Source organism: Aulonocara sp. 'chitande type north' Nkhata Bay, linkage group LG22, assembly GCF_057382095.1.
Source record: "Aulonocara sp. 'chitande type north' Nkhata Bay isolate Kocher_YH1m ecotype deep benthic linkage group LG22, A_spYH_male_GT1.1, whole genome shotgun sequence".
NCBI lineage: Eukaryota > Metazoa > Chordata > Actinopteri > Cichliformes > Cichlidae > Aulonocara > Aulonocara sp. 'chitande type north' Nkhata Bay.
The window spans coordinates 33,306,703-33,332,145 of NC_141364.1; the positions used below are offsets into that span (position 1 = coordinate 33,306,703).

At 42.5% G+C, this 25,443-nt stretch overlaps 2 protein-coding genes across 3 annotated transcripts; one reads left to right on the top strand and one right to left on the bottom strand.

The window, feature by feature from the left end:
* Nucleotides 1-5,845: 5,845 nt before the first annotated feature.
* On the bottom strand, nt 5,846-15,848 carry LOC147304516 (uncharacterized). Its single transcript, XM_086280385.1, has 3 exons — nt 15,601-15,848; nt 10,006-10,090; nt 5,846-9,658 (listed from the first exon to the last, which is right to left on the bottom strand). The coding sequence occupies exon 3, from the start codon at nt 7,350-7,352 to the stop codon at nt 6,120-6,122; it is 1,233 nt and encodes a 410-aa protein (XP_086136511.1). The 5' UTR covers nt 7,353-9,658; nt 10,006-10,090; nt 15,601-15,848; the 3' UTR covers nt 5,846-6,119.
* Nucleotides 15,849-15,895: 47 nt separating this feature from the next.
* LOC147304517 (tRNA selenocysteine 1-associated protein 1-like) lies at nt 15,896-25,104 on the top strand. Of its 2 annotated transcripts, none has more exons than XM_086280386.1 (9): nt 15,896-16,057; nt 18,882-18,979; nt 19,042-19,156; nt 19,260-19,309; nt 19,413-19,544; nt 20,772-20,888; nt 21,002-21,200; nt 21,291-21,327; nt 24,775-25,104. In XM_086280386.1, the coding sequence occupies exons 1-9, from the start codon at nt 16,034-16,036 to the stop codon at nt 24,927-24,929; spliced, it is 927 nt and encodes a 308-aa protein (XP_086136512.1). In that variant the 5' UTR covers nt 15,896-16,033; the 3' UTR covers nt 24,930-25,104. The 2 variants fall into 2 exon arrangements, with proteins under 2 accessions (XP_086136512.1, XP_086136513.1); XM_086280387.1 differs by having other exon boundaries at nt 15,897-16,057; nt 19,057-19,156.
* The last annotated feature ends 339 nt before the right edge of the window (nt 25,105-25,443 follow it).

The following is a 25,443-nucleotide window of genomic DNA, read 5'->3' on the forward strand; positions in this document are numbered from 1 at the left end:
AGGTTAGAATACAGATGTGCCAGTGATGGAGGAACGTCATCTCTATAATACTTATTAAAAATAAAGGGTGAATAAAGTGCACCATGTTTGTCCTCACAGCTGTTTTTATTTCTGTTATGGAGCAAAGATCAAAATGAAAACATTATTAAACAGGAATAAGGTCATGGCTGACTGCGTTAGATTATTCCACTGATATGATGACTGATATCTTTGGTTCTGAGGGATCACTGACACACTATTGATCATGTGAGTCATCACATGAGCCATGGTGTGGAAAAAAGGGCGTGGGTCATTATGTCACTGGGGAAAGGGGATGAAGTCACAGCGAGACAAGGCCTCACCCTCTCATGTGACGTCCTGAGATCACCTGAGGCTCGGCGAGCTAAAGCTCCTGGGTGCAGTCACTGACCAGGAATCTGTTTACACCGGTTTAAGGAATGTTTCTCAATATAGGGCCTCTAGATGAACCAGTCAATGATGGGGAGGCATTTTTATCATGGCTGTGTCCAAATTCAGGGGCTGGAAAGTTGGAAATGGCAGGAAGGTAGGCGTTAGCATTCAAGATTCCTTATTTGTCACATGCACAGTTCTACAAGTACAACACGCAGTGAAATGTATCCTGACACGCTCCTCGACTGTGCAAAGGGCGAGAGAAGAACATTATATGCACACGTGTATTCATGTTATGGTTTAGGGCTCGGGTGGCTTGGGGATAGAAGCTCCTCTTGAGTCTCTGTCCTTGCCCGGATGATGTGGAACTTTCTGCCGGATCGCAGAAGTTGGAACAGATTGTTGCCAGGATGGGACGGGTCCTTCAGCAGGGGGGGGGGGCAATGCTGCTCAGGGGTTAGGCTAACCCTGAACCCTAACGAGGTATTTAATAATATAGATCAATCATTATTTGCTGATGATGGAGGCATTTGGATTATTTTTACAGAGAGTAGATTAGCTGTTTAATCTCAAATTGTATGGGAATGAGACGGAACAGGTTGATTGCTTTAAACATTTAGGTATGTGGTTTGATAAAAGGCTTACATGGAAAACACATATTGGGGAATAACTGAGAAATGTAAAAAGGTTTTGGATATTTGAAGATGTTTAAAAGGCAGCGCGTGGGGTGCAGATAGGACAGCATCAAAAGCTTTATAAAGACTTCATTAGCTCAGTTCTGCTTTATGGTTCAACGGCTAAAACATTGTTAAATAACTTGGATAAAATTCAGTGTCAAGCGCTGAGGTTTTGTTGTGGGGCCATTAAAACTACACCAGTGTCCACACTGCACGTTGGAGTGGGTGAACAACCATTAGAAATCAGAAGACATGAAATAGCTGTAACTTACTGGGCAAAGTTAAAGGGACACAGTGAAAATCATAAAGCTCAGAATATAATTAAACCTTGTTTAAGAAAAAGTAAAAAAGTAAACGAATAAGACGTTTTGGTTGGATTATAGGGGAAAAATAAATGAGACAGGAATTAGTAACGAACATATTAGTCCAGCAGAACCATTTTCAAATTTACTGCCATGGATATATGACCAGACAACTGATTTCATTCATCACACAAAGGAAGAGCCAGGTATATGATCACATAAGGGGAGAGTATTCAGAACATGTAAACTGATGCAGCATAATTGTTAGATAATAAAGTGTTGTGTTTGTTATTCCAGAAACAAGCTTTGTGATGAATAAAAGAATTACTGATGTTTATACTGGAGAACTGTAGCAGTGTTAATCACTGCAAACTGGGTGGAGGAGGCACCAGTAGGAAGTGTTTGATGTGCTCGGACTCTGGTAGCGCACTATTGAGGATATGTCTTACGTGTTTGGATTCTAGACACGATATTGTTTTTTAATATAATTAGTTTAATCTGTAGAATCAAACAGGAATAGAAATACATTTTTATGGATTCCTGAACATATCGGTGTAGATGGAAAGGAAGAGGCCGGTAAGTTTGCAAAAGGTGCAACGAGAAGAAGTCATGTAGATATGGATATAAAATATAGTAAAATTAGGTTAAAGGTCGCGTGTCAGGCACAATGGGACAGAGAAGGAAAAGGTAGATATTATTATGGTATACAGAGAGCAGCTGGACACTGTAGAAGAAGTCATAACAGTAAGAGAGAAGACGATATAATCTCAAAAGTAAGATTTGGTCATACAGGTTTAAATAACACTGTAAAAAAGATGAATAAGCATGAGACGGGGAAGTGTGAAACACTTGAACGTGTAATGTTAGAATGTGGTCAATACTCTGAGTTACAGAAAAATAAAATTCAATCAAGTGTCAAATAAATGTTACAGAGGAGTCCAGGTGACAGGGACACGGCCACTGTGTTGGAAGGAAGAGTGCTACGAACCGCACTTAAAAGCAGCTCAAAAGAAAAAGGACGGTACAGAGACAGACTGCGACCGGATGCAACGAGACGGTACTTGCAAAAAAATAGCGTGCATTGAAAATGTGGACCCGTATGAAATAACAGCAGTGGAGTAGAAACCCTGAGGACCAACCGCCGTTGACGTAGCGTGATCTATTCTCGTACCTGTGGAGTCAGCGCGTACACGGCGAACCAATTTCGCAATTATAAATCTCTGGAGGCGCACATCCAGTTCACCAATGGTTGGGTACAAGATTTGGCTATTTTTAAGCCTCCACGTCGTGAGTACGCCGTCATTCCAACAAAGGTAAGTCAGCTCGAGTACTGCGAGTGAAATGCGTTCGACTTCCTCCCGAACATTCAGATTAGTGCAGCATAAATTCATTCATGAGGGGAAATTACAGTGAGAACATGTGGAGGCTGTCAGAGGGATAACATAGTGAGTTCAGTGCATTGATGTGACTAAATTGTGACAATTTAGTTATTCTCTATGGTTAAAGAAATTGCAATAATTTATTAATGTTTATTATAAATAATCCTAATTATACACCTTGCTTCCATGTTTGTGTCCTGTGTCACTAAAAATACATTTTATTTTAGTTTTATACATCGATTAATGACCTGCAGAATCTCATTATCATATTAAGTGATTCATAATTGTCACTTTATGCTTTCTCCATCTCTAAAGTGATGACATCCTTCCATGACATACTTTAGGTTCATTTTCTGCAGGCAGGTTTCTGACAGAGAACAGGCGGATTTATACTACAGGGAGTGCAGAATTATTAGGCAAATGAGTATTTTGTCCACATCATCCTCTTCATGCATGTTGTCTTACTCCAAGCTGTATAGGCTCGAAAGCCTACTACCAATTAAGCATATTAGGTGATGTGCATCTCTGTAATGAGAAGGGGTGTGGTCTAATGACATCAACACCCTATATCAGGTGTGCATAATTATTCGGCAACGTCCCTTCCTTTGGCAAAATGGGTCAAAAGAAGGACTTGACAGGCTCAGAAAAGTCAAAAATAGTGAGATATCTTGCAGAGGGATGCAGCAGTCTCAAAATTGCAAAGCTTCTGAAGCGTGATCATCGAACAATCAAGCGTTTCATTCAAAATAGTCAACAGGGTCGCAAGAAGCATGTGGAAAAACCAAGGCGCAAAATAACTGCCCATGAACTGAGAAAAGTCAAGCGTGCAGCTGCCAAGATGCCACTTGCCACCAGTTTGGCCATATTTCAGAGCTGCAACATCACTGGAGTGCCCAAAAGCACAAGGTGTGCAATACTATATCACTTCAAACAGAGGTGATCCAGTAATGCTGCACTAATGAATCAGACTAACTATTCACTTTAGCTAAAGTTATTAAGTTAGCTAAAGAGTTGGGATGCTGTGTAAGACATAAATAAAGCTAAAACACAAAGGTTTGGGCACCGTTTTGCATGTTTCCCTACTGTAGGGGTCTCTGCAAGCATACAGAGGGGGTACTCTGAGAGGGTCCAAGATGACAACTTTGGAATTCTACTAGAAACAGTCGATCATATTTGTTGTCAAAGCTGAATTCAGGGCAAACTACGCTAAATTAGCGTTTTTAGCTAACAGCTACAATAAGCATAAAAGTTACCTTACGGCTATCATTTGTTAACATGACGCTTGTTCTTATACATGTAATACATTTATTACCAACCTGAGAGTTTATCCGCTGGTCATTCGACATGACGAATGACTTCTGAAGTCTTAATTCAGCTCAAGACGCTGTAGATTCCCGTCAGTAACACTTTCGGTCCGCTAGTAAAACGTAGTTCTATTAATCTGCGCTTGAACCGGAACCGGATGTAAGTTCCAAAAAACTGAATTTTGGAACTGAAACTGAATGGTGAGAAGTGAAACTGAAATTATTCAAGAGCTGAATTTTTAAAGGATAAAATGCAGTTTCAAAGCAAATCAATTCATTTTCAAAATATAAAATTCAATTTCAATTTAGTGATGATCATTTTCAAACCATAAATTCAAATTCAAATTTAACTTATTCAAATTCAGTTTCTGATGGCACAGATTTCTGCCCATAACCACCACTGAACAAGACACACAAGCTGAAACGTCAAGACTGGGCCAAGAAATATCTCAAGACTGGTTTTTCTAAGGTTTTATGGACTGATGAAATGAGAGTGAGTCTTGATGGGCCCGTGGCTGGATTGGTAAAGGGCAGAGAGCTCCAGTCCGACTCAGACGCCAGCAAGGTGGAGGTGGAGTACTGGTTTGGGCTGGTATCATCAAAGATGAGCTTGTGGGGCCTTTTCGGGTTGAGGATGGAGTCAAGCTCAACTCCCAGTCCTACTGCCAGTTTCTGGAAGACACCTTCTTCAAGCAGTGGTACAGGAAGAAGTCTGCATCCTTCAAGAAAAACATGATTTTCATGCAGGACAATGCTCCATCACACGCGTCCAAGTACTCCACAGCGTGGCTGGCAAGAAAGGGTATAAAAGAAGAAAAACTAATGACATGGCCTCCTTGTTCACCTGATCTGAACCCCATTGAGAACCTGTGGTCCATCATCAAATGTGAGATTTACAAGGAGGGAAAACAGTACACCTCTCTGAACAGTGTCTGGGAGGCTGTGGTTGCTGCTGCACGCAATGTTGATGGTGAACAGATCAAAACACTGACAGAATCCATGGATGGCAGGCTTTTGAGTGTCCTTGCAAAGAAAGGTGGCTATATTGGTCGCTGATTTGTTTTTGTTTTGTTTTTGAATGTCAGAAATGTATATTTGTGAATGTGGAGATGTTATATTGGTTTCACTGGTAAAAATAAATCATTGAAATGGGTATATATTTGTCTTTTGTTAAGTTGCCTAATAATTCTGCACAGTAATAGTCACCTGCACACACAGATATCCCCCTAAAACAGCTAAAACTAAAAACAAACTAAAAACTACTTCCAAAAACATTCAGCTTTGATATTAATGAGTTTTTTGGGTTCATTGAGAACATGGTTGTTGTTCAATAATAACATTATTCCTCAAAAATACAACTTGCCTAATAATTCTGCACTCCCTGTATAAAATGCAGCGTTCTATAGATGGACACATAAAGAAATGAAAAATTACATGTATGTGCCAACTTTCTAAACACTTTGTTACATTTATGATAAAGTTGTTACGTTCCCCTGGGGGGGTCTAGGCGATGAGGGGGAAGTAACAAAAGTGACCGGGTCAGAAAAAGGAATCAAGGAGGCGAAACAGTTAAATAAAACAGTTTTATTGAAGTAATTCAACTAAAAGAGACGGACAAGCCGCTATCACCATTTTTGAAAAACAACAAACAAAACTCAGGCGTTGGTCAATCAATAAAGTAAAACGTAAGCCAAAAAGAAAAAGCAGCTCACCAGCTGAAAACCACCAAACACAGCACACTAGCTGAAAACACCACAAACACAGCTCACTAGCTGTAACCACACTACTGGCACTCCCGCCCAGAGCTCACCTTTCCCTGGGCTTAAATACTTTTAATTACTGATGAGAGTCAGCTGCACAAAAGGGAAAGGTGGCACCTCAGGCAGAAGGGGTAGTGGGACACGCCCACACAGGCACATAGGAGGGAGGCCGTTCAGGAGGAGGCCCTGCTAGGGCCGTAACACCCCCTCCCATAAATACAAACCCGTGGTTTGTCCAATGATTATGATAACCAAAACAGCTAATCATGTCCGTAACCGTCGCATCAACAAATTGCAGGCTTTCCACCTACCAAACCCCATAGCAACGGTTAGGCATTGCCCGCGGAAGTTGCCAACCCCATCTCAATGGGTTCAAAATACTTACTGAGGGTGGCCGCAGACCCTCAAAACAACGTCTCATGCGATAGCTAGGGCTTTGAGCCATCACATGTGGAGAACACAGCAGGCAGTCAGAAGACCTTACTGTAAGAGTTTTCAGACAATTGCTCCGGTCACGGGTACAGGCATGCTTGTTAGTCAGGGGTGCAGATCTGAGTGGTGGTGTTATACATGATCTGTCCACCTGCAGGTCATGTTGAGGAACAGGGACATTGTCAACCAGCAGCAGCTCAGGGTTAGTTGACCTCTCACACTGACTACATGACACGATTGAGCAATTATGCTCCAAGTGTAGCCTTTTACTAGGCCTGGCAACCTGGTCGGTTTGAGAACCACGACTAGCTTTTCTCAAAGCAGGCAGTTTTTGCTTTGAGTCGGCTTTCCGTTTGAGTTTCAATTTCGAACAGTCAGCAATGAGGTGTCCAGGGTTGTGGCAAAAGAAACAAAGCTTCGTTTTGGGTCTCGAAACCACAACTTTTTCAGCCTTGTTAGCTGGCTCCCTCCTAGCTCTCCAAGATGTGTTACCGTGAGAAGGGATGTCACATTCCACCGCGTTTGTTTTATGAGTTAGGGTAAACCCATCCGCCAGTATGGCAGCCTGCTGTAGAGTGGAAACCCTTTGCTCACTTAAATAACAAGAAATAGACTCAGGAACCGAGTTTTTAAAATCTTCCACCAGCATAAGCTCACGTATGGACCCCACGTCGTTAACCTGGTTTGCAGAACACCACCTATCAAAGAGCTTTGCCTTCTCCCTAGCAAAGTCAAGGTAGGACTGACCCTGTGCCAACTCCAAACCTCGAAAGTTCTGCCTATAGGCTTCAGGTATGAGTTCATGGGCTTGGAGGACAGCACTTTTAAGCTTTTCATAAACTAAGCAGTCCTCCATTGACAAAGCAGAACAAACCTCCTGAGCCTTACCTGTCAACTTACATAGTAACATCACGCACCACATGTCCTGAGGCCATTGCAGTGCGGTCGCTATGCGTTCAAAGGCAATAAAGAAGCTATGAACATTGGACTCACAGAAAACTGGAACCAGGTGGATGTTATTGCTCATAAACGAGCCTCTGGACACCTGTTCACCAACAGATGTAGGCCCAGTGCTCGTCAGCTCCAGCTGATTCAACTGGAACGCCATTCCAGCCTGAAAAAAACCCACCACCACACACACACCTGTGCCAATTCTCACAAGCTAGCCAACAATTAATGGTAACCAAACAACTTATTCTTCTTGACCAACTTACCTTCTGCTACACACACACACACACACACACACACACAACCTACCCAGTTCCTGAGCACAACAAACTTGCCTACCTATCTTCTGGAGCGTGCTGGGCTCGAGGCAACTTGAAAGGCAGAACTTCAAATCAAATCAAATCACTTTTATTGTCACATCACATGTGCAGGTACATTGGTACAGCACATGTGAGTGAAATTCTTGTGTGCGAGCTTCACAAGCAACAGAGTTGTGCAAAATACAATAATGTAAACAAGCAAAATACAAGAATGGCTACATCTGAAACTAATAAATATATGTACAATATATAATAGTATATGCATTACTGGATGTGTATACTAAATATTTTTCTACGTGTGTGTGTGTGTGTGTGTGTGTGTGTGTATACACACACATATTTTACAAATTAAATAGAGTAAACAATAAATAAAATATATAAAATAAAATATACAGAGTTGAGACATGTGCAAAACAGTGGCATCAGCGACCGGGGCCCTGAATTGCCTACCCCCAACAGGGAACTAATCCCCGCCCAGGATTACTCCGAAAATAAAAAAGGCAAAACAACAAAAGAGTGCCCAAAGGAAGAACTTAAAACAAAGCTCAGCTGGACACTCACCTAACTAAACTGGGAAGGTGAAACTCTAAAAGGCGCCAAAGCGAGATAATCAAAAAAAACCAAATCCAACACAGACCTCCCTTTTCAATTATCCCGGACGAGCCCCCACTTGTTACGTTCCCCTGGGGGGGTCTAGGCGATGAGGGGGAAGTAACAAAAGTGACCGGGTCAGAAAAAGGAATCAAGGAGGCGAAACAGTTAAATAAAACAGTTTTATTGAAGTAATTCAACTAAAAGAGACGGACAAGCCGCTATCACCATTTTTGAAAAACAACAAACAAAACTCAGGCGTTGGTCAATCAATAAAGTAAAACGTAAGCCAAAAAGAAAAAGCAGCTCACCAGCTGAAAACCACCAAACACAGCGCACTAGCTGAAAACACACTACTGGCACTCCCGCCCAGAGCTCACCTTTCCCTGGGCTTAAATACTTTTAATTACTGATGAGAGTCAGCTGCACAAAAGGGAAAGGTGGCACCTCAGGCAGAAGGGGTAGTGGGACACGCCCACACAGGCACATAGGAGGGAGGCCGTTCAGGAGGAGGCCCTGCTAGGGCCGTAACAAAGTAGATCAAACACATTTATGAACTTGGTGTGTGTTTCAGGTGCTGCACTCTCAAAGACTGAATGAACCAGCATTGCAGCCATGGGTCACTGTGAGCATCACAGGGAAGGTTGAGCCGGCCACTGCACCTGTATGGCCGGAGTCGTGGAGACCTGCAGCCATGTTGCTGCTCTTCTGTTTAAAGTAGAAGCAGCAGTGTTGATCCTTGGCACAAGGACTGTTACAGATGAACCTGCATACTGGGTTTTGCTGAGTAATATGACCAAGATACAGCCAGTGGTTGGCTGTAAGATAGACTTCTCCTCTTCAGCTGCCCAAAAAAAGGCTCTCAATCAAAACATAAACAGACCATCCATATTGACAGGTAAAAGGAACCGTCCTCAAAAAAGAAAAATTCCACCTGCTACTGTGGAGGAGTTGGATCAACTGATGGGAAAATATTTCTCCAAGCATAGTTCTGTTCTGAATGACCCATAATGTTGTATTTAGGGGTCTACATTTGTGCCTGAAGTGCACTGCCATGTAAGTAATTTGGATTTGCTGAATGTGTACTTACTAAGTACCACTGTTCAAAAGTTGAATAAAGAAATACATGTTTGCCTTTTAAAAAAAGATTAAAAGCACTTTGTAGAACATCACATCAGTAACAATGTAGAATCCATGTCATGTGTAGTTTACAAATGACAAAATGTTCACATAAAATCACGACAGCATTTAAATAATATCACCCACTATAGCGTTCTGTAATTTACTGTCACTACATAAACAGCACAAGACTTTTAAGAGTTCTTAACAAGAGCAAGTTTCTTTTCCCTGGTTTTACTGCCACACTGGGGCACATGTTCACCAAAACGCAGCAAACCTTCACCATCTTATCCAGGAGGGTCCCCTCTTCAGCCTCACATGGAAGAAGTAATCTGATTGGCATGGTGGTTTGTTTGAAGCAGGTCCCTTGTGTAGCGCTGGAACCCAGTCAGGGTGTTTCATCCATTTCATAGGCTGGTTTTCTGCAGTGGCGTGTCTAGAAAATTTTTGTTGGGGGGGCCAGGTAGGGGCACAGATTTGGAGAAGGGTGGCAGATGTAATTGGCACATAATGTTAAAAACAATTCTACCAACCGTTAACCATAATTCAATAACCCTATAAACCTAATAACCGAATGCGCTTTTAACTCTTATTAGAATGAGATTTTAACCACTACGGTGCAAAGTTTTTAGATACTGCGTCAGGGCTGTGCAGAGAGGTTTAAAGGGGCGGGTGCTCAAAGTTAAAAAGGGGCACATTGAGCCAGGCTGAATAACAACAACACACATTCATCAAGAATCTAATATGGGCAACAAGGCAAAGCAAACGTAGCCGATGCTTTACCTGATGGGTACAATGTTGCTGTTGAGGGGTTTCTGCTGCTCCTGCTGCTGATAGTGCTGGAGGGCGGGGCTGTGTTGATCTGAGACTGTAGACATTAAAAAGTCCAGAGAGATGGGAGCTGATTAAACAAGTGTCATGAGATAATAACAAAATGCAAAGATTGGTGACAGCACTTGGAACCATAAGGCAACAAAAAACTGTGAGAAATAATTTAGGCTCTGCCTGTGAATCACTCTTTGCTTCTCTTCTTCCTTCCATCCCATCATTTCATATATCACTCTCCACTTGCTGTCTGAGAACAAGGCACAACTTGCTATTGCAATAAACTATAATCTAATTATCCACACCTAACAACTCTAGCACTTAATTTAAAATAAAATGATGACAGAAAAATGTTATAGCCCTGCCTTTAGTAGCCTCACACAGCTCCTACTGTTTCCTCCTCATGTCCTTACCAGGCATGTCTGCACAATATTATATCATGAGTAATACTTTTAAAAAAAAATCCAGCTAAATAAAACACACACATGCACACACAGTGACATTTTAGACCTTCTTCAGAATACTGTATATACTATGGGCATCCTTACATTATTATTTATTACTAGAGCTACAATAATAAAGCAATGAGGAGGGGGAAGTAATAAATATGAAATAATGTATTTATGATGATTGCATTTGTTTCACTATCCACTCTGTGCAGGGCAAAGCTTATTACATTTTTAAACTGTAGAGATACAATCATTTTACTGCTGTAAAATCCAAATTTTGTCTTATTTAAAATATAAATCTAATATAATCTGCTTCTTAATGTATGTTCTTTAAAATACAGCATGTGTTTTTTAATATATTATAATTATAATAATGCATAATTATGTGGACATGCATATTAGATCGTTATTAGTGAAATATAATCCCTCCAGAAAGGCAGGAAAAGCCCAGAAACTTACTTTAAAGCTAAATATGTTCTAAATACTTTAAAACGAAATATGTTCCCTAAAACGGTGACAGAGCTACAGACCCATGACAGCCTTACACAGGTAGCCAGCAGCTGTGACCAGCACTACCTGTGCAGTTAATAAAAGGACAGGTAATGTTTGTCGCGCTGTTGCACACACAGCACGCTCGTTCATTTTAGTTCGTCAGTTGCAACAAGACAGCTTACCAACGTGTACGTAATAAACCAATACTCCTGTGTGCTACACACTACAGTGTACGCTGTACACCTACTTACTGGTTGTGTCGCATCAGTCTCAGTGGCGTGTCTAGAAAATTTCTGTTGGGGGGGCCAGGTAGGGGCACAGATTTGGAGAGGGGTGGCAGATGTAATTGGCAGATAATGTTAAAAACAATTCTACCAACCGTTAACCATAATTCAATAACCCTATAAACCTAATAACCGAATGTGCTTTTAACTCTTATTAGAATGAGATTTTAACCACTACGGTGCAAAGTTTTTAGATACTGCGTTGATAAAGTACAAGAGATACAATCAGTCAGTGTTTATTCAACAGTCAAGGACAGCAATATTTGCATAGTATTTTTATTGACATGTAGTGCACATATGTTTTGGGCAAAAACATTTTTGAATATTAAAATACGAACATTTGTAACAAACAATTGACAAATTATCCAGTTCCAATGCTAAACTTTATCTGCCTGTTAAAAAAAGAAGATAATCTTCTCACAACCTGGTGTTTGATTTTGAAACAGGAAAAAAGTGGAGAAACAACTGAAAAGACTAACATTTGAATAAAACCTGAAAGCAAGTAAATACTTTCTATGCTGCCTTATGGTAAAGTTTGGTAATATTGATAAAGAACAGCACTGGCTGATGATGAAATACAGTCAGCTGGCATGGTGACACTGCCAGTATTAACATGCAGGGCTGGACTGGGACAGAAAATCGGGCATTTTGACTACAGACCGGCCCCCCAGGTATTAAAGCCATAAAGCCTTTGAATGAAAACAAATGCTGTTGTGACAGTGATGTACAGTCTTGTTGGTATATGTATGATTTCTATACATTTTACGTCAGATAAAAACTTTGGTTGTAAGATTCAGATAATTATTTAATAAAAGTGAGACATTTTAAATGAGAATAAGAAAGAAAAGTATTTCTTTGTGACCCTCTCCCTGTTAATGCCCTACCTGCCCCCCTGGCAAAAGCTGTGCTAGATCTGCCCCTGCACAGTTACCAGCTGTCAGCTACTTAGAAAAGGATCTTGATGTTATTTGTCTCTCAGAAACAGTTCATAACTTCAACTCATTCCTGTCACTTAAAAGGTAAACCTGTTTCTCCATCACAGCTCTGATGATTCAGTAAGGACATCTCCTGGTTTCATCTTCATGTTTCCCTCTCACCACATATCCAAACCAACATCATGACCAGCAGCTTTACAGCTGTGGCTCCAGAAAACATCAGCTGATACTAGAAATTATTAGGGGTGCAACAATACACAAAATTCACGGTTCGGTTCGGTTCGATACTTTGGTGTCACGGTTCGATATTTTTTCGATACAAAAAAATGTTCATGCATTTTTAATTTGTCATTTATTAAAATTATAAATATATATTTTAACTCAAAAGTACAGTTTTTAAATTTAACCCTAACCCTTGTGCGTGTTTTTTATTTTGACAGCGAATGCGCACCTGCGGACCACTTATGTGCACCCCTGGTTATTTAGCTCGTCATATTGCAGCCACAGAAATTCTTTTGTCCATGAAACCATAAAGCTGCACTTTCTTTTTGCCTTATAGTCTGATTTGTCATAACTTCTCCGTTTTGTGGTAAGCTTTTCTTTGGCTGTCACTTCTTCACCCTGACCTGTCTTATTTGGCTCAGCAGAACTGAAATGCTTTTACACACGGACTCACATAAGCTCAGCGATTCTCTGCGCGATCAACCTCTCGCATGTTTAAGCTTGCTGCGGGAGATTTCACTTGTCATGTTTGCATAGTAAGCTAACGATTAATAAGACTATGTCAGAGGAATTGGTGCACAAATTATCATCACTCACAGATCAGTGCTGTCGCTCTCTATACACAGTTCGTGCGATCGTAAAGTGAAAGCAAAAAAACAAGCGCAAATTCAAACGTGATTTCAATATGTCACATATTGACAGTGGCTCACCGATGCCAATGACATAATTACCCAGCTACATTTCTGAAAGAATGCAAAAGCATTGACATATATTTTTCCTACAATAGCCCGACGGGCAGGGAAGAGATAGATTTTGGTAGCCCGACTGAAAAAATCGCTAGCTCCGGGACGTCGGGCTAGCGATATTGCGAGCCCTGTATCTGATTGAGGAATCACTCATCTTTGGAAAAGAGAGTTTATTACAGAGAAATGTCTCTTTCCAAAATAAAAGCTATACTATCCGCTTCTTCTGGGCTATATTCTCAGCAGCATATTAAACATATCAGGTCCCCATAAGGAGAATCATGTGCTAACAGCTGTCTAAATGACTCGGCTAAAGTTAGTAGCATGCTTGCTTTTTTTTGTCTGCTTCCACTTGTCTTTGCACTAGGATGATGTCGGTGTAAATGTGCAGTCATATTCGTTGTGTTCCCACTAGTGCATTCAGGTTAATCTCGTTGAAATGACCTTAACGCCACAACACGGCAAATCTCCGTTAACGAGCTACCGCCGATAGCCCCGTGCATGGGGCTAGACGGCCAACACGTTAACGAGCTAACTGCGCTAACACACTAGCTCCCACCCATGTAATTAAGCATTGCATGGCACATCCAACATACTGTTTTACTTTAGTTCATGACTCGCTTACCTTCAGGGTCATACGTCACATGAAAACCAAAATAATTCCAAACGCCAGATCTGAATGAGGGTGGGGGAGGTCCATGTTGCAAGGAGAGCTTAACTTCTGTCTCGCTAGCTTGCCCTGCGCTCTTCCTTCTGACTATGCTGTCTGTGTTGAGCGCTCAGTGGATCTGCGCTCGACAGTGCAGCCTAGGCGGAGTAGTCGAACACAGATTCACTGAGCGCTCAACACAGACAGCATCGTCAGAAGGAAAGTTGATAAAATAAATTACAAATGTTGTATTGTTCGATACATATGCGTACCGAACCGAAAGCACTGTATCGAACGGTTCAATATCGATACGAATATCGTTGCACCCCTAGAAATTAATATTAAATAAATTCTAACAGCTGATCAAGCTTAAACGTGCTGCTGCGCGACATCTCCTGGTTTCCTCTTTCTGGCGCAAAGTGGGCGATAAACAAACAAGAGAGCCGATCAGCTGATCATTGATCAGTTTCATGATTGAAGTAGCAACAGGAGAGGCAGGGGAGAGAATGAGAGAAGAAGAGGCAGCTGTGCAGCGTAACGACAGAATAAATCCAGCTTTGTCTCTTTTTCCATTCTAGCTAAAGTCTCAGCTCAATACGAAACGTGTAATATTTTCTCTGATTGAGGGACCATTCCATTTTTTAAGGAGTCGTTGGCAACTCTACTAACTAACCTTATGAATAAAATAAAGTTCACTATCAGTAACATCATAGCACCCACCCAGCTGTACTGTATAAAAACTCCATCAAGCTGGCTAGAACGCAGTATGAGTTATTGCAACTGAGGGTAAAAAGTCAGCACAACGAAAATAAACTCCACCTAAACTTGGTTTGTATCTGACCCAGATGGACTGCAGGTCATCACTTCTTACCTGAAGTTCAGTTCACCTGACACTCGGACTGGCGGCTGCCTCGGGTCTCTCCTCCTGCCTCCCCTTCCCTCATCCACCTGCTGGCCTCTGTGGAAGCCCCGTCATAGCCACCACCAAACAACTGAGTTATTTTTACACATCGACCTGCATCTGGCCGATCCACCACCTCTCACTGTTCATGCCATTACAAAATAAATAAAAAATAAGTCACCGGGCATATGCCCGGTATGCCCGATGGCCAGTCCAGCTATGTTAACCTGCAACCAAATCTGCAGCTCCATACAGCAATGTTACGACTTAGATTATATCTTATAACTCATAACTCTTATGTTAGCTGCCCTCAGTAGCATACTGTCTGAAATATTCCAATAATTCTTTTAAGTGTTATTTTAAGTGTTATTTTTTCCTTGGTATTCTAATTTCACCGAAGTTTACTAAACTCAAACTTAATATTACTTACCGGGACATTTATTTTGTCCTCATTTTCTTTCACCGAAAAATTGTTTCCTGCAGTGCCTCTTTCGTGCTTGGCTCTCCTACCTTTGCTAACGTGATGCACATAGCGCAGAAGCCGGTGCTGCATTCACTTACACTCGGATATCTGAGCTTCACCGTGAAAACATAATCGTACATTTGATATTTGATTGAATTTTATTGTTTTGCCTTTGGGGTGGCACCTGGGGTGGCCAGTCTGGTTGGGGGGGTGGCCTGTGCCCCCCCAGGCCACCCCGCTGGACACGCCACTGGTTTGCTGCAATAATGAAAAACAAATAGCAACTCTATAAACAGAACATAAATCTACAAAATCACTCAGTAGGATGTTTGTTCTAATTTGGTATGAGCTCAGAGCGCATTGAAAATAACACTAATAGGCTACAAAGAGTGATATGAACTTATTCAGATCTTACCTGAATGAAAATGTCTGGAGCACCAACAGATGTCTGTGGAGCTCGTCTCACAGCTGCTATCCAGGCGCTTCTTTTGGTAACATGGATACACGAGCTGCCTCACGATGCTTCCAGGTGGGGAAAGAATAAAAACAGCCCATTTCCAGCTTATTACCTTCACGATCGTGCGATCATTACAACCGACAACACAGCAAGTGCGAACCATTGCTGATGCCATCCGTGTGCTTTCGCTCCTTTGTTTGGCCTGCTAAAATGGCGCCTCGGCAGCCACGCCCCCTCCCGTGACATCACGCTCCAAAGCCCTTTTGAGTGACGTAGGACCTAGCGGTGGCGCGTGGTCCGCGTTAGGCTAAAGCGTACAGGAAGCTTCGGTGTAGTTTAGCAGTTGGACCGTAAACCGTATTCGTGGTCGGATCTTCACCGCGGCAGCGCCATGAGTACGCTATGGATGGGAAACGTGAGTTGCTTCCAGCTTGTTGTCGCGGTAACTTGTTTGGTCTGACCGTGAGTGTTAGCTAGCTGTAAACGAGCCGCACACGCCAAATGAACGTAACTTGACTTCATGTAATGTTGCGTTGCCGCACAAAACTTTGTACGGAGTTCCTGTAAGACGGTTACTTTGTGTTTAATGTGGCAGTCAGGGGCCAACACCAACCGTGGACAGACCAAAACACGCTTTCTCGTGTAGCATACATTTAGCATACATCCGCGTTCCGCAGCTTAGCCGCGGATAAACCCAGGACACGGTTTTAACCGGTCTTTACCCATAACAGTGACTTTTCCTTATCAGACCTACTGCAACAAATTCTTGCAACTCGCTGGCTGATACCAGTGTTGCACTAAAAGCGATTTCCAGTCTTTGTTGTTAATATCTTGCTGGTAATATGTCAGACAAATCTCTCATGAATGATCTCAAGTCACTTTATATCCTTAATGCAGCTCAAGAGTCTCAATGACAATAAAAATGTTTGTTTTTGTCCGAGATCGATCTGGCCAAGAGGGCAGCAACAAGTATAACAGCTCTATAAAGTGGACTCGGTTGGTAATGATGCTGTGGGTACAAAACAGCAAATTTCTTTATTTTGTGTTTAACAGTGTCACAGATCCTGCTGACTACAGTCTATTTATTAATGCAAGCAATTTCAATTCTGTTTTATTTATACAGCACCAATAGGACTGGGCGATATGGACCAAAATTCATATCTCGATATTTTTTAGCTGGGTGGCGATAAACAGTATATATCTTGATTATTTTTCTTTAATCCCATAAAGTAAGAACAAACAGAGTTCTTAGTCAAAGCTGCTTGTCCCAGATGTCACACAGGCACTTTTATTAACATACAACTGCAGATGTACATGAAAAATTAGTCAAAAATAAATTGTCAACGTTTATTATTTAATAATGCTCCATAAATAAAATGTAAAAATTTTTTTTTCATGTATAACAAAAAGCTCACAATTGTAAACTAAATGTAAACTAAAAAGATGCAGAGCAAAAGTGACAAAGGCAACTTGGCCTTTGGAAGTGGCTTACACTGAAGTAAAGTTTTGCTTCTTTGTGTGTATTGCTGAACAATCATCTGGTACTTTGTGCAAAAAACTAAACATGTAAACAGATTGAATGAAATGAACAAAATTACATTCTTTGCTCAGTGGGTCTTTGTGCAAATCTCCAATGACAATAACAATATAGAAAGAACACAAAAAATTGGCAAGGCCAGCTACTGTACAGCTTCCAGATTTTGTGCCAGGAAAACTAATCTGTCAACAGTATCAGGCTTCAAGGATGCCCTGTGGCAGGTTACCATGTTTCCACTGCAACTAAAAGTCCTTTCAGAAGGGGAGCTGGTAGCTGGCACACAAAGGTATTTCTCAGCCAGGAGGCTCAGTGCTGGAAAGGCAACTTCATGTTCCTTCCACCATTTGAGAGGGTCAGCATCACTCTACACAAACTGACAACAGGTAGCTAGAAAATTCATTTTCGATTGCCTCCCTCCTTGTGAAACCAGTGTTGGTGGCTGTGCTGTGCTGGGAGAAGCTTGCCAGTGATCTCTTTTTAGCTGTGTCACCCACTGCTGCTTCTTCTTGGTCTGCAGACTCAGGCACGGCTGGATCAGGCAGCTCAGACAAACACGTGCCCTGATAGCTGAGCAGAGACTCTGCCTCCAAGACGAGTTTATGTTTTAGTGCATTAATTTTCTCACTAGGGATGTATTTCGCCCTGAACCGTGGATCCACAAAAGAAGCCATGTCCAACAGGTCACCTCTCCAGGTGCCAGGAGACTAGTGTTAAACAGGTGTAGCACAGGACAGGGTCACATACTTCTCTCCTGAAAGTGCATCAGTGAAGTCCTGACAGGGTTTGAGAGCTTTCTGAACTGCCTCCAGGACCTCTATGTCCCGCCAAGTAGGGACTAGAGGTCTGGTTTTCATGTCGACAGAGAACTTTAGAAAGTGCTCTTTCCTGCTCCAGAACTCTCTCTATCACGAGAAGCCTTGATCCCCAGCGAGCTGTTGCCTCTGTGAGTAGCTGGTGACTTGGAAGACCCAGCTGTATTTGCACTTCAGCCAGCTCTCTTCTCTTCCTCCAGCTGTAGGAGAAGCTGCTGACGACTTTCTTACACAGAGAAATAACCGGGTAATGCGGGCATCATCCATAGCATGTCCTGTGACACACAAAATGCAAACTTTTAAAATCACTTTAATTGTTATGTTAAGAGGCAAATCGCTCAAAGGGAAACTAAGATCCATCTCACTTATATAAGATGTGATGCATAAGACTCAACAATATTTGAAAAATGTGTCGTGTAATGTATAACCTAGAAATGGTTGTAGTTAGCATATCTTGGTAAAATCACCAGCAAATGATTGGAACGTGTATATTTTTGCATCTTTTCAATCTCACTATGTATTTAAAAATCTAAACCTGGGACCCTGTCCCCCAAATGTTGCAGCAGAGCTCGAGACTTGTCAGACCAGGCAGCATATTTCCAATTGTCCAGTTTAGGTGAGCCTGTGCAAACTGTACCCTCAGTTTGATAGGAGTGGCACAGCTGTGATAAGTCGCACTTTAACTAGACCAGCATTACTTTGAGCCCAGATTTGTGACAGATTCATTAGAAAAGGGGGAATTTCACATTTTATTTCTCACTGTGCAGTTCTGTGGACCAAAGGAGATTTATCTTCCCTCTCTTGTTAGAAACATTTAGCTGAAGCCCGACTCGTTCCTAACAGTAATCACTACAGTGATCACATAGCTAACTGTTTTTGCTGCTCTGCAGCTGGAGACCTACATGGATGAGAAGTTCATCACCAGAGCTTTTTCCACCATGGGCGAGCAGGTGGTTAATGTCAGGATCATCCGCAACAAGATGACAGGGTAAGAGCTGAATTCACATGCAGTATTCTTATTTGCAGTTATTCTATAATGACGTTAAATAGTGTGTCGTCCCCCAGGGGTGCTCTGGGTTACTGTTTTGTGGAGATGACAGACGAGGCCACAGCCGAGAGGTGTCTCCGCAAAATCAATGGAAAACCTTTACCGGGAGCCAACCCGGTATGGAGAACAGCAGTTGCTAACAACAGCCTTATCTTTTGTTTGTTTATCATTTCAGAGATTTTATTCATTTGTTGATTGATTGGACTTTATTTTCTCATAGCCCACAAGATTCAAGTTAAACCGAGCGACCTTTGGAAAACAGGAAAGCGGGTGAGTCCAGGTGGACAAGCAGAATTATCCAAGGTGACCGGAACGGTCCTAATGACAGAACCATCACGGAGCGCTGCTCTGACTTTGTCTCTTCTTGTTGTAGGCAGATGTATTCTCTGTTTGTCGGAGATCTCACTCCAGATGTGGATGATGGGATGCTTTATGAGTTTTTTTACAATCGTTACCCTTCCTGTCGTGGTGGAAAAGTGGTATTGGACAGCATGGGCAACTCCAAGTACGTATTAACATGTCAGAACACATTTGGATCTACAGAATGGCATTGCTGCACTCATCCAGTCATATTTTCACCCTCGCTATACGTGTTGGTGTGGCAGGTCTGTCCTCCCCCGCCACCTGGTCCAACTCGCCACCAGGTGGTGATTAACTGACAACTCAGTCCTCCTCTCACAGAGTGTCCAGAACATCCGGCCGTGAATCTGATGATACGATTACACAATCAGTCATCAGCCTGCGGCCTCGGGCGACCTGGTACTGCGATCACTTACGGACACCCTTATGTTCAAACATGGCGTTTGTTATGGACAAACTGACAAACAACACTCCGGTAACATCACTGCTTGAGTTCAGGTCAGCAAGGCCATCCCTCCCAATGGCGCCTCCAGGTCTCACTGTCAGTGCGCACATGAGCGTTGAAGTCCCCCAGTAGGATGACAGAGTCCCCACACAGGGACTCCCAAGAAGGCTGGATACTCTGAATGGTCCTTTGGCGCGTGCAGATGACAGTCAGGACCCGTTCAGGGAGCAAACCCTCTCGTCCACTGAGGAAAACCCCAAGGCAAGTGGATACCAGGATACCCACTGCAGCCCACTGCCTCTCATGGCCCCCGGTATCCCGGGCAGGGTGAACTGTTGCCTTGATGTTGTAGTCACGGGGGTCTTCTGAATCGCTCTTTCTCTGGTCCTTCATTCAGGACCAGTCTGCCCCTACAGCAAACAAACAATCAGACCCTTTCACCACAATAAGGCAGTGATTCACTGACTGGGACCTACACACATGTTAATTATCGTAAAAGGGACAATTATTGACTGTTGATGAACTTTGAAGCGATGAATTTGACAGACAGTATATGAACATGTTACAGACACCGCTCCATAGCTGCGACTATGTTCTGCTACGTGTGCTGCTAACTTCAGTCTAACCCTGATTTTTCTGCAGTATTTTGTGTAACTGTGTATAAAAAGACTTTTTCCACACTGACCATACTGCCTGTGGATTTAACTGGCAGCCAAAATCAACAGCACCACGAATGTATAATTAAGTGTTGGTCTTTATCTGAGCCTATCCAGACTCAAACATGATCCCGGAGTATCCAAACTAAACTGAATCTAGAGCGTTTTCTTACCCTCTGTTTTAAAATGTGGTGTAAACATAAGAAAACTTCTGGTGGTCCTAAGACGAGTTGCTCCCTCGTGAGTTTAACACCGCCGTGTTTCTCTGCAGGGGCTGTGGCTTCGTTCAGTTCCCTGATGAGCGGCTGCAGAAGCGGGCGTTAGAGGAGTGTCAGGGAGCTGTGGGGCTGGGTGGCAAGCCTCTGCGATTGAGCCTGGCTGCTAACAAGTGAGTTCTCAGAATCTTACCTCCCTTTGTCAGGACACGGCTGTATTTGTGCCCGTAGTACAGCCCCAAGGACTGGCTCAGTTCACGAGTGTTTCTGTGCTTTCCTCTCTAAGCTTAAAGAACAAGCAGCAGCAGTCGGAGCACAAATCATGGCAGTCTACCTCTGGATACAGACAAAACTATGACCAGTACACCCAGTACCAGCAGCAGACCTATCCTGGCTTTTATTCTTCCTGGGGCTATGACCAGACTGGAGGAATGTATGGCTACAACTATCCGCAGTATGATTACTCACAGTATTCTGCTGCACAGGTAACTGCTGTCTCTGTTAAACCAGAGTTGCAGATATCAGTTATTGTTAAACAGATGGAATCATTCTAACCTCTTGTTTGTTTGTTTTAGGAGAGTGAAACCGTTCAGGAGGACGAAGGACTGGAAGGTTAGCATTTAGCCTGGGTGGCAGCTGCTTGCTGTTGCTTGTCATTATTTTCACATGCCAGACTTAAAAAAAATAAGAAAAAGATGAGCAGTAGTTTCCAAAAAGGTTGATCCTGTTCATCTGGCTGCAGCGTTTTCAGTGGGAGAAACATTTCATCATCAAGTGACTTCTTCAGTCTCATCTGACTGCAGGATTCAATTCAGTTTTATTTATATAGCGCCAAATCACAGCAAAAGTCGCCTCAAGGCGCTTCATAGATACAGAGAAAAACCCAACAATCATATGACCCCCTATGAGCAGCACTTTGGCGACAGTGGGAAGGAAAAACTCCCTTTTAACAGGAAGAAACCTCCGGCAGAACCAGGCTCAGGGAGGGGCGGGGCCATCTGCTGCGATTGGTTGGGGTGAGAGAAGGAAGACAGGATAAAGACATGCTGTGGAAGAGAGACAGAGGTTAATAACAGATATGATTCAATGCAGAGAGGTCTGTTAATACATAGTGAGTGAGAAAGATGACTGGAAAGGAAAAACTCAATGCATCATGGGAATCCCCCGGCAGCCTACATCTATTGCAGCATAACTAAGGGAGGATCCAGGGTCACCTGGTCCAGCCCTAACTATATGCTTTAGCAAAAAGGAAAGTTTGAAGCCTGATCTTGAAAGTAGAGATAGTGTCTGTCTCCTGAATCCAAACTGGAAGCTGGTTCCACAGAAGAGGGGCCTGAAAACTGAAGGCTCTGCCTCCCATTCTACTTTTAAATACTCTAGGAACAACAAGTAGGCCTGCAGAGCGAGAGCGAAGTGCTCTAATAGGGTGATATGGTACTACAAGGTCATTAAGATAAGATGGGGCCTGATTATTTAAGACCTTGTATGTGAGGAGCAGGATTTTGAATTCTGGATTTAACAGGAAGCCAAAACAGGAGAAATCTGCTCTCTCTTTCTAGTCCCTGTCAGGACTCTTGCTGCAGCATTTTGGATTAGCTGAAGGCTTTTCAGGGAGTTTTTAGGACTTCCTGATAATAATGAGTTACAGTCGTCCAGCCTGGAAGTAATAAATGCATGAACTAGTTTTTCAGCGTCACTCTGAGACAGGATATTTCTAACTTTAGAGATGTTGCACAAATGGAAGAAAGCAGTCTTACATATTTGTTTAATATGTGCGTTGAAGGACATGTCCTGGTCAAAAATGACTCCAAGGTTCCTCACAGCGTTACTGGAGGCCAAGGTAATGCCATCCAGAGGAAGAATCTGCTTAGATACCATATTCCAACCTTATAAACAGGACATTTGTACAATAAGTGAAACTAGCACCACTGACTAACAATGGGCTGGGAGGTCATGACCATTGATCAATGGCCATGAGTCCCATTCACAGAGAGTTGGGGAATGGCTGCAATCACAGCATTGTAAGATGGTGACAGATGCACCCTTAGGCCCCTCCTCCATTCAGAGATGGTCTTTCCCTTTTCACGTAAATGGCCTCCTTGACTCCGCCCTCAAACCAGCGCTCCTCCCTGTCCAGGATGTTACATCCTCATCATTGAAAGAGTCCACTGGCCTGTAGGTGTGCACAGACTGCAGAGTCCTGGCCTGACGAGTAGGGCTGGGCGATATCGAACATTTTCATTGTATCGCGAGTCTCTCCACGTACAATGGTTAAAATGTCTTTATCCTAACCATCGAGTATGAGTTGCCATGGCAATATTAAACTTTGCACGTGAACGTCTCCCCACACACCAAAGAAACCTTTAAAATCCTTTGTTAAAGGTGTTGACCACAGACGTACTGTGGCAGTATCCTCTGTGCACCTGATGGTTAAAGAACGGCTAAAATAAAACATTCAGATTTTTTTCTTTGTATTCAAGTAGAAAAAGCCATTGAATGGTCGATTTGACTGAGTATAGCAGTGAAATTTTAGGTTTATATGGTTGAAAATAACATTTGGAGGTTATTTAAACATTTGGTGATATTTATATAAAGAAAATATTGTGATATTAGATTTCCCTCATGTCGCTCTGCCCCGCTGACGAGTTCTTCATTGTTGTAGCCAGAGGTTGTTTGGTTTCCCCGATATATGAATCCTGGCGCTGAACAGCGTACACTATGTTACTCTGTTTGTGTCGGGGTGGACCAGTTTCTGGCGCAGCGTTTTTTGGGGTTTAAAAGCCACAGAGACTCTGTGTTTAGAGAAAATGTTCCGATACTCCTGGTAGGGCTGTGCGATATGACCAAATCTCATATCCCGATATAAGACATCCATCGTCCTGATAACGATATAAATCACAAAAATTTTACATTTTCTGTGAATCTCGGGCAGCTCGACTTGCGTGACGTGTTTCCAGCTGCGCATCATGTAGCTGAGTCGAGTGTTTTAACCGATACATGAAACGATACATTTTTAGACATAAGTTGTAACGGCCGCCGTTTTCTTTGTATTTATTACACGGCGTACTGCGGGGAAAAGTTCTAACGTTTGAGTCTAAGGTTTATTTGGAGCACCTAACGGCTCATTTTTGCTTCTCATCTGTAAACACTCTGCATACTCTTTCACGTGATGCAGATTATTTTGAAAAGTCTCAACAGGATCTTGAGCTTTATTGTGAAAGGTTTATGTGGAAAATAAACAAGCGGACACGCGATGGTTTTACCATTTTGTCCGTCCGTAGTGTGGTTATATTAAATATAAGAGAAAGAGAGAGCTTTAAGAAATGAATGTAGCCACTACAGTGACATCAAAACATGAAAAAATATTGCAGTAAACAGTTTATTTGGCGACACCACGAAACAAACGATAGATGTTTTTATATCGTCATGCGATTATATATCGTTATATCGAACAGCCCTAACTCGTGACACATAAGAGACCACTACGGGTTTGGAGCGTTCTGTAGGCGCCTTCCCTGCTTCGACAAATGCCCGGCTGGGATAACCACATTTACTCGCACGTGCTCGTACTAGCTTCAAGCAGTCGGGGCCAAAGTGGGTTCAAATTTCTCGATGCATGCTCGATCATCTGGGTAAGGCAATTTCAACGGGTTGGTTGTGTTGATCTGGACATTTACAGTGGAAGAAACGTTTCGTCTACTAACAACATCAGACAAGTTTGAATGTCAGTGACCTCAAACTAAAGGTCAGAGGTCACGTTTTGTGAAAGTCTTGTGAATGTGATAACATGACATTGATATCATAGGTGTGTCTCCTAGTAGGCTGAGGGGTAACACTAGCAGTATTCCTACTTATTTATTCGTGTGTATGCAGTTTGGCCCATTGCTGATGTTTTAAACAGATGATGCTGGTGTTGTGGTCTTCAACAGGTCATCCTGCTGCCTTGTGATTTGGCAAAACAAATATTTGCGTTCTTGAGTGGTGGAGGTCTACCTAATAAAGAGGCTTGTGTGTAATTGCAGCGCATATACCTTCTAAGTGGATTTTTGTGTTTCGCAGATCCAAGTGTGGAGGTGGATGTGGTGGAGGCCAACAGGAAGTTCATGGAGCACAGTGAGGAACTGTACGATGCACTGATAGACTGTCACTGGCAGTCCACAGAGTTACAGCAGGACTATGTGACATCCAGTCTGCCAGAGCCCATCTACTGCTGAACCGGGACATCATGGCCTCTGTGGAGTTCACCTTTCCACCTTTTCCTCCCAGTCCATACGGATTGTGTGTGTGGGCTTCTTTTTTTTTTTTTTTTTTTTTAGATAATAAAATAAGCTAATGGTTTTTATTTGTGTATAATCCTGTTTAAAATTAAACACGACCATTGGTACACAACCTGCCGTATGAGTCACTTTCATACCTGACTGTGATTGGATTGTTTGTTTCAGACTTCGTAGAGTCAGGGCTGTGTTGGTGTGATTGACATTTCTGTCAGGCCAGAGGTAAAGGAGCAGGTTAAATATCGTTTAGTGCAGGAGTCAACAGGATTCCAGCAGAATAGAAAAGTTGAGTAAACTCTTTGAGTTGGTGGATGATGCTGTGAGAAACTGTGACGGCTCTAATATCATTTCTCCAGTCCTCCTAATAAACATGAAGCCTCTGGCCCATCGGTATGTGTGCCCTGAGAGCCTTTTCCCTGTTTAGGTCAGATTTATTAGACCATCGAACGAGGAA

Coding starts and splice junctions, on each gene's coding strand:
- LOC147304516 (XM_086280385.1), bottom strand. CDS start 7,352: ATGGCGTTCCAGTTGAATCAGCTGGAGCTGACGAGCACTGGGCCTACA.
- LOC147304517 (XM_086280386.1), top strand. CDS start 16,034: ATGAGTACGCTATGGATGGGAAAC. Junction 19,310..19,412: donor TTTGGAAAACAGGAAAGCGG/GTGAGTCCAGGT, acceptor TTCTTGTTGTAG/GCAGATGTATTCTCTGTTTG. Junction 21,328..24,774: donor GGAGGACGAAGGACTGGAAG/GTTAGCATTTAG, acceptor TGTGTTTCGCAG/ATCCAAGTGTGGAGGTGGAT.